Below are 9,302 nucleotides of genomic sequence, written 5' to 3'. Positions count from 1 at the left end.
TGATTCTTTATTCCAATGCTGAAAAGAAGTAATAAAAATAATCACTTGGCTTTTAAGCAGAAAGCTTCCATTTACAGTATTTCACCCTTACCCCGCCCCCTTCCAAGCCCCTTGTTATCTAACATAATGGTTAGAATACATTTCCGTCTCTCCCTTTAATAATTTCATGCATTAACATCCTCTTCACACACTGTACACACACGCACGCCCGCACACACACGCGCGCGCATACACACACACAGCAAAAGGAAAAAAGAGGCAGCAGAAATCTCAGCTGTACTTCTAGCCCTTTTAAAAAGTTTGCTCTGTAAATTGGAATGAGGTCAGATTTGGAGCTTCTCATTGCACGCGGAGATTATTATTGCATCGGGTTCCAAGCCAATGGGAAGCCCGGGGGAGGGGTTTGGCATGAGGAAGCGTTGGTTACAGCAGCTGATTGGCTGCAGCCAAGACTGTGAAAGGATAAAGAGGCGCGAGGCGGAATTGGGGTCTGCTCTAAGCTGCAGCAGGAGAAACTGTGTGTGAGGGGAAGAGGCCTGTTTAGCTGTCGGGTCTCTAGTTCTTGCACGCTCTTTAAGAGTCTGCACTGGAGGAATTCTTGCCATTACCAGCTCCCTTCTTGCAGAAGGGAGGGAGAAACATACATTTATTCATGCCAGTCTGTTGCATGCAGGCTTTTTGGCTTCCTACCTTGCAACAAAATAATTGCACAAACTCCTTAGTGCCGATTCCGCCCACAGACAGTCCTGGAGCCAGAGTCTTTTTTGCTTTGCATTGTAGGAGAGGGACTAAGTGCTAGAGACTATGTCGCTTTCCTGAGCTACCGAGAGCGCTCGTGAACTGGAATCAACTGCTTCAGGGAAAAAGAAAAAAAAAAAAAAAAAAGACTTGCCTGGGAGGCCGCGAGAAACTTGTATTGGAAGCTTCAGCAACCAGCATTCGAGAAACTCCTCTCTACTTTAGCACGGTCTCCAGACTCAGCCGAGAGACAGCAAACTGCAGCGCGGTGAGAGAGCGAGAGAGAGGGAGAGACTCTCCAGACTGGGAACTATAACTCCTCTGCGAGAGGCGGAGAACTCCTTCCCCGCATCTTTTGGGGACTTTTCTCTCTTCGCCCACCTCCGCCCCTGCGAGGAGTTGAGGGGCCAGTTCGGCCGCCGCGCGCGTCTTCCCGTTCGGCGTGTGCTCGGCCCGGGAAGCCGGGAGGGCCCGGCGATCGCGCCGCGGCCGCCGCGAGGGTGTGAGCGCGCGTGGGCGCCCGCCAAGCCGGGGCCATGGTGCAGCAAACCAACAATGCCGAGAACACGGAAGCGTTACTGGCTGGCGAGAGCTCGGACTCCGGCGCCGGCCTCGAGCTGGGCATCGCCTCCTCCCCCACGCCCGGCTCCACCGCCTCCACGGGCGGTAAGGCCGACGACCCGAGCTGGTGCAAGACCCCGAGTGGGCACATCAAGCGGCCCATGAACGCCTTCATGGTGTGGTCGCAGATCGAGCGGCGCAAGATCATGGAGCAGTCGCCCGACATGCACAACGCCGAGATCTCCAAGCGGCTGGGCAAACGCTGGAAGCTGCTCAAAGACAGCGACAAGATCCCTTTCATTCGAGAGGCGGAGCGGCTGCGCCTCAAGCACATGGCTGACTACCCCGACTACAAGTACCGGCCCAGGAAGAAGGTGAAATCCGGCAACGCTAACTCCAGCTCCTCGGCCGCCGCCTCCTCCAAGCCAGGGGAGAAGGGAGACAAGGTCGGTGGCAGCGGCGGGGGCGGCCATGGGGGCGGCGGCGGCGGCGGGAGCAGCAACGCGGGGGGAGGAGGCGGCGGTGCGAGTGGCGGCGGCGCCAACTCCAAACCGGCGCAGAAAAAGAGCTGCGGCTCCAAAGTGGCGGGCGGCGCGGGCGGCGGGGTCAGCAAACCGCACGCCAAGCTCATCCTGGCAGGCGGCGGCGGCGGCGGGAAAGCAGCGGCTGCCGCCGCCGCCTCCTCCTTCGCCGCCGAACAGGCGGGGGCCGCCGCCCTGCTGCCCCTGGGCGCCGCCGCCGACCACCACTCGCTGTACAAGGCGCGGACTCCCAGCGCCTCGGCCTCCGCCTCCTCGGCGGCCTCTGCTTCCGCAGCGCTTGCAGCCCCGGGCAAGCACCTGGCGGAGAAGAAGGTGAAGCGCGTCTACCTGTTCGGCGGCCTGGGCACGTCGTCGTCGCCCGTGGGCGGCGTGGGCGCGGGAGCCGACCCCAGCGACCCCCTGGGCTTGTACGAGGAGGAGGGCGCGGGCTGCTCGCCCGACGCGCCGAGCCTGAGCGGCCGCAGCAGCGCCGCCTCGTCCCCCGCCGCCGGCCGCTCGCCCGCCGACCACCGCGGCTACGCCAGCCTGCGCGCCGCCTCGCCCGCCCCGTCCAGCGCGCCCTCGCACGCGTCCTCCTCGGCCTCGTCCCACTCCTCCTCTTCCTCCTCCTCGGGCTCCTCGTCTTCCGACGACGAGTTCGAAGACGACCTGCTCGACCTGAACCCCAGCTCAAACTTTGAGAGCATGTCCCTGGGCAGCTTCAGCTCGTCGTCGGCGCTCGACCGGGACCTGGATTTTAACTTCGAGCCCGGCTCCGGCTCGCACTTCGAGTTCCCGGACTACTGCACGCCCGAGGTGAGCGAGATGATCTCGGGAGACTGGCTCGAGTCCAGCATCTCCAACCTGGTTTTCACCTACTGAAGGGCGCGCAGGCAGTGGGGAGCGCCGGGGGTAGGAGAGGAGAAAAAATAAAAATAAAAAATGAAACGAAAAGGACAGACGAAGAGTTGAAAGAGAAAAGGGAAAAAAGAAAAAAAAATGAGCAGGGCTGGCTTCGACCGCATTCCCGTCGTCGGAAAGCGCGGCGGCGTTTTGGACCCGCGCTCCCATCCCCCACCTTCCCGGGCCGGGGACCCACTATGCCCAGCCGGAGGGACGCGGAGGAGGCAGAGGGTAGACAGGGGCGACCTGTTATTGTTGTTATTGATGTTGTTGTTGATGGCAAAAAAAAAAAAAGCGACTTCGAGTTTCCTCCCCTTTGCTTGAAGAGACCCCCCTCCCTTTCCAAAGAGCTTCCGGACTTGTCTGCACCCCCAGCAAGAAACCGAGTTAGTTTTCTAGAGACTGAAGGAATCTCCCCATTCCTGCATCACCACCTTGGTTTTGTTTTATTTTACTTCTTGGTCAAGAAAGGAGGGGATAACCCAGCGCTCCCCTCCCCTCCCCCCTTTTTAAACGCCTGATGAAGACAGAAGGTTCCGGGGTGACGAGTTTGGCCGATGGCAGATGTTTTGGGGGAGCGCCGGGACTGAGAGACTCCACGCAGGCGAATTCCCGTTTGGGGCTTTTTTTTTTCTCTCTCTTCCTTTTCCCCCTGCCCCGTCTGCAGCCAGAGGAGGAGATGTTGAGGGGAGGAGGCCAGCCAGAGTGACCGGCGCTAGGAAATGACCCGAGAACCCCGTTGGAAGCGCAGCAGCGGGAGCTAGGGGCGGGGGCGGAGAAGGACACGAACTGGAAGGGGGTTCACGGTCAAACTGAAATGGATTTGCGCGTTGGGGAGCAGGCGGCGGCGGCTGCTGGTCCTGCGCCTGCCTTCTACGTGAAATCAGTGAGGTGAGACTTCCCAGACCCCGGAGGCGTGGAGGAGAGGAGACTGTTTGATGTGGTACAGGGGCAGTCAGTGGAAAGCGAGTGGTTTCGGGAAAAAAAAAAAAAAGAAAAAAAGAAAAAAAAAAGGTTTTTTTCTTCTCTTAATCGGAATCGTGATGGTGTTGGATTATTTCAATGGTGGGGTTAATATAGCATGTTATCCTGTCTATCTTTTAAAGATTTCTGTATAAGACTGTTGAGCAGTTTTTAAAATAGTGTAGGATAATATAAAAAGCAGATAGATGGCGCTATGTTTGATTCCTACAACGAAATTATCACCAGCTTTTTTTCATTCTTAACTCTCTAAAGGATTCAAACGCAACTCAAATCTGTGCTGGACTTTAAAAAAACAATTCAGGACCAAATTTTTTCTCAGTGTGTGTGTTTATTCCTTATAGGTGTAAATGAGAAGACGTGTTTTTTTCCTTCACCGATGCTCCATCCTCGTATTTCTTTTTCCTTGTAAATGTAATCAGATGCCATTTTATATGTGGACGTATTTATACTGGCCAAACATTTTTTTGCTTTTGTCCCTTTTTTTCTTTCCTTTCTTTTTACTTTATTTCTTTATTCCTTCCTTTTTTTTTTCCTTGTTTTCTTTCTTTTTTTTTTTTTTTTTTTTTTTGGTAGTTGTTGTTACCCACGCCATTTTACGTCTCCTTCACTGAAGGGCTAGAGTTTTAACTTTTAATTTTTTATATTTAAATGTAGACTTTTGACACTTTTAAAAAACAAAAAAAAGACAAGAGAGATGAAAACGTTTGATTATTTTCTCAGTGTATTTTTGTAAAAAATATATAAAGGGGGTGTTAATCGGTGTAAATCGCTGTTTGGATTTCCTGATTTTATAACAGGGCGGCTGGTTAATATCTCACACAGTTTAAAAAATCAGCCCCTAATTTCTCCATGTTTACACTTCAATCTGCAGGCTTCTTAAAGTGACAGTATCCCTTAACCTGCCACCAGTGTCCACCCTCCGATCCCTGTCTTGTAAAAAGGGGAGGAGAATTAGCCAAACACTGTAAGCTTTTAAGAAAAACAAAGTTTTAAAAGAAATACTGCTCTGTCCAGAGGCTTTAAAACTGGTGCATTTACAGCAAAAAGGGATTCTGTAGCTTTAACTCGTAAACCACATCTTTTTTGCACTTTTTTTATAAGCAAAAACGTGCCGTTTAAACCACTGGATCTATCTAAATGCCGATTTGAGTTCGCGACACTATGTACTGCGTTTTTCATTCTTGTATTTGACTATTTAATCCTTTCTACTTGTCGCTAAATATAATTGTTTTAGTCTTATGGCATGATGATAGCATATGTGTTCAGGTTTATAGCTGTTGTGTTTAAAAATTGAAAAAAGTGGAAAACATCTTTGTACATTTAAGTCTGTATTATAATAAGCAAAAAGATTGTGTGTATGTATGTTTAATATAACATGACAGGCACTAGGACGTCTGCCTTTTTAAGGCAGTTCCGTTAAGGGTTTTTGTTTTTAAACTTTTTTTTGCCATCCATCCTGTGCAATATGCCGTGTAGAATATTTGTCTTAAAATTCAAGGCCACAAAAACAATGTTTGGGGGAAAAAAAGAAAAAATCATGCCAGCTAATCATGTCAAGTTCACTGCCTGTCAGATTGTTGATATATACCTTCTGTACATAACTTTTTTTGAGAAGGAAATAAAATCAGCTGGAACTGAACCCTAAATCTTGACTTTTGTCGTTATTATGCCCAATGCCTGGGATGGGAAAAGCCCTACGGTATCTAGACACTACACAATCTGCCTTAGCTTTAAAAAAAATAAGTTATCAGAGGAGTCTTGTCAAATGCTACCTTATTGAGGAATATTAAATGTCTCTTGGCCAGATTTCTCCTGACCCTGAAATGATGGCATCAGCTGAATATGTGTCAACTCAACACATGCTTTCTAGGAATTTTCTGAGTTTACCATATTTAAAAATGCCCTTTGTCTTGGAATCTGAAAAAGAGGGGGAGGGGCAACGTGGACAGAATTCTTCACAGATGAAACTGGCTAGCTGATCTTTTTTTGAACTTGGTGCTCCTGGAGCTGCTTTCTCCTTGATATGCCCATGCTTACCTCTAGCAGTGGCTATAATTGGTTTCCAAGGGTTAAGGACAAGCTGTTAAATTATCAGTAGATTATACAAGATTAGACTTTTACCCATTATGAAATGCTAAAGGTGTATGCAATTTTTTTTTTTTTTCTCAAGCAGAAAGGTTGATGTGGTGCTACGATCTCCATTTTTTGCCATGCCCAACGTGGTGTTAATGTAAGAGAACTGCATCAATAAAGATGACCTGGAGAAGCTGGCTCCATATGGGCTCAGAGGAAAGCCCCCTGTCTCTCAAAATAGCACTTTGGCTGCTGGAGATTTGTGCTTTTTCTAAGAATCAGGCAGGATTGTTTAGACTGCAAAGAGAAAAAGTTCTTGGATTTCTTAAGGCCTAATACTCTTGGGTTTGGAACATGCAACTTGCTAAGTGGCACTATTTCCTGTTTATTTTGAGAGTTAACAATTGCTATTAACTAACAAAAGCCATCTTTACTTCCAAATGTGTGTTAAAAATGTGTCTTTTACATGTCTTGAGTTTTTCAGCACTGGAGAGGAGGGGTTAATAAGCAGAAGTGTTTGGAAATAATCCCTTACTCATTTGGATTACTTGTAGATTAGGGAGTATTATGCTGGAAGGTACACCTGGAAAAAGAGAACTTTGAGGACTGGTCTAAAAGGAGGGGGTTTTGTGGTTGTCCAATGGAAAGCAATGATCCATCCCCAAAAACCAATATAACTTGTGTTTCCATTTAATTTATCTCTTAAAGATAGCTACTAGTTTTCAACATTTTTTTCATGTATGGTGCTCATATATTTAGTTTTAATTGCATTTGTGTTCTGCAATTGGAATTCCATTTTTTAAAATGACCTTAGAACAACATGGCATCTAAGTTTCTTCAAAGATCTTTGCAAAAGGAAAAACCCTTCTTTAGAAAAGTGCTTTTAATTTGTGTTCATTGCAGTGATAATATAATTGTTTAGCTTTTTTCAGATCAAAGATATCAATAGCATGACATAAATGCAACCTAAATGATGCGTTTTTAAAATGATGCATCTCTTTTAAAGTATATTTTTATTTCGGAGGATTCTCCTGTTAGAACTTATTTTTCCTTGACTCTCCATGTAAAAGCAGATGCTTTAAATATTTCCTTTAAGAATTTTGATAACATTGGTTTAAAAATAAAAGCTGAAATGTGTGTGTCCTTCCTGGCAGGTGGTAAAGTAAACGTAAGAAGCATTTTTGTACGATGTCTTTTCCTCTGAGTCTGTTTTCATTCATAAGGGAAACTTACGTATTAGGTGGTAGAAGGCATAATAAACATATGAAACCAAACAGTTTTGATTTAGTATGATTTTTTTACTTTCAGATAATTGGGATCAATAGAAAAGAATAAGTTTCAGATTTTCTTTTAAGAATATCAAGCAATTGCTTCTGGCCCTGTGCTCCATCAGAAATGTGAATCCATGATACTTGCTTAAGCAAGTTTTGTTAATTCCTAGTTGAATCCCTTTAAGTTCCAAGAAAAAAAAAAAAAAGCATGTAAGCTCAGAGGGTGGGCCCAGCTCCTGGAAAGGCTTTTGGGGTTTGTTTTTACCCTGCTCTTGGGGTACTAGGGGAGCTAAGGGATTCTGAGGAAAGCAAGAAAGCAAAGGATTAAATGGACATCAACATTTACCAAGGGTTTCCTGTGTTTGTAGGGTACACATAAATTAGAAGACATGGTCTGGAGAATGCTATGGATCAGAATGCTTAATTATGAATTTAAAACAAATTTAGGGATCCCGAGGAAGTATTTGAAAAGATAGAAATGTTAAAAAAAAATTTTTTTTTTTTTTAAGAATACAAACCCATCTATCCATTTGGATTTCTCAGAGTGTAAGGTTGGTATGCTTTATTTCTCTTTCTGGTGGTTTTTGTTTTGTGCCTCCTCCTGGCACCCCTCCTATTAAGGCCTACAAAATACCTCTCTAACCCATATTCACTAGGGTTTACCCCTAACCCTCTCTTTCTGGAGAGAGATATTTCCATACGCATTTTCACTATCATTTGAAAGCTAAAGTGGAGGGGTGGGAAGAAAGCATCGCCAGGCATCTGCGTGGTGTTTCAGGCTCTGCCAAGTGTCTATGGCCATTCCCCTTTGCCCAGGATAAAGCACAGAATTCACAGGCTGCTCTTCAAGGCCCCGCATAAAGGGTTTTAGCCCAACTTTCCAGTTCTTCCAATTGCAGTATAACCAAACTGCTCTTTCCTGATAGACTGGAATTCTTGAAGGACAGGAATTAGGCATTGAATACTTCTCGTATTCCCCAGTTTGCTTTCGCTCCTTCTTTTCACATAATAAATGCTAAATTCTTATTTGTTGACTTAACATTTACATGGTTTCCATGGGGCCCTAAGAACTTACAACATGCATTTGCATTTTATGCTGCCTGTGGTAAGTACCAGTGCTGGATTGCATGAAAACCTGAATTAGAATTCTGCCTCTGAAACCAACAAGCTGGAGGACCTGGGACAGATTTCTCAGCCTCTTTAAGTTTCCGTGTTTTAAATCGTCATACAGAAAGAGGGCTATCTAATGTAGACAGCTGTCCTGAGAACAGAGTGAAGCGGAACTTGTGTGATATGTCGTAATGCCTGGCCTACCCCATGGGCTCCTTGAATGCTAGAACCTGACCTTATGGGTGGTTCTAAAAAGCTAATGTATGTAAAGCCTAACACAGTGCCAGCAACATAGAAGATGCTTTAAATTCTAAAAATAGGGAGCAAAGCAGCGAGGCCGGGGTCCGAACTGGGGTTCTGTGCCCGCTGGGCTGCTGCTCCAGCTGGACTATCGCCATGGAACTCAGCGCCGAATACTTCATGGAGAAGCTGCAGCGGGACCTGACGGCGGAGCATGTGGCAGTGGAGGACACCACCACCCGCAGCCGTTGTGCCTGTAGCTTCCGAGTCCTGGCGGTGTCGGCCAAGTTCGAGCGCAAGTCCCTGCTTCAGAGACACCGGCTGGTGAACGCGTGCCTAGCAGAAGGGCTTCTGCACATCAATACCTTTGAACAGAAAACCCTGATCCCAGAGCAGTGGGCCCGTGAGCGGTAGAAATGAGGGACTGGGACTTGCACAGCCATTAAATTATAAATCTGGAAAAAAAATTCTAAAAATAAATCTCCTGAATCAATGTTTCTCAGTCCGCTACACGAATCCCCAGCATCAGAATTACCTGGAGATTCTTGTTAAGAGTAGCGATTATACGGATTGCCAGCCACAGTCAGACAGTGGGGATGGGGCCTTAATGAGCACCCCCCCCATAGATTCCCAATGCTCACTGAAGTTTGGAAATCAGTACCCTCACTGTATTTTAGCATATTCTCCCGATAAGTATGCAGGCAAGGGATTATGACGCCTTCATTGTTTCAGCATGGAGAAATTGAGTTGAGAATGGCCCAATGGCTGATCTGAGGTCACAAGGTCAGAAGTGCCAGTAAGGGTATTGGAACTCTATCTCCCGAGCCCTAGAATCAGCCTAGAACTTTCGCCTTCTCCATTTCTACCGAAGGCTTGGTCCCTTGGCAAAAATTGGCAGGCC

At 47.0% G+C, this 9,302-nt stretch overlaps 1 protein-coding gene and 1 pseudogene across 2 annotated transcripts; both read left to right on the top strand.

The window, feature by feature from the left end:
* The first annotated feature begins 492 nt into the window (after positions 1 to 492).
* Positions 493 to 5,353, top strand: SOX4 (SRY-box transcription factor 4). Its single transcript, XM_001098923.5, has one exon. The coding sequence runs from the start codon at positions 1,275 to 1,277 to the stop codon at positions 2,700 to 2,702; it is 1,428 nt and encodes a 475-aa protein (XP_001098923.1). The 5' UTR covers positions 493 to 1,274; the 3' UTR covers positions 2,703 to 5,353.
* LOC114677687 (bolA-like protein 2 pseudogene) lies at positions 4,277 to 8,868 on the top strand (annotated as a pseudogene). Its single transcript, XR_003729102.2, has one exon. The product of XR_003729102.2 is annotated as a bolA-like protein 2 pseudogene (transcript).
* Positions 8,869 to 9,302: the final 434 nt, after the last annotated feature.

This window comes from Macaca mulatta, chromosome 4 (assembly GCF_049350105.2).
Source record: "Macaca mulatta isolate MMU2019108-1 chromosome 4, T2T-MMU8v2.0, whole genome shotgun sequence".
NCBI classification, from domain to species: Eukaryota; Metazoa; Chordata; class Mammalia; order Primates; family Cercopithecidae; genus Macaca; species Macaca mulatta.
This window is presented reverse-complemented; position numbering and strand designations above follow the sequence as displayed.

Bases quoted from the DNA above. Each gene is read 5' to 3' on its own strand.
- SOX4 (XM_001098923.5), top strand. From the start codon at position 1,275: ATGGTGCAGCAAACCAACAATGCCGAGAACACGGAAGCGTTACTGGCT.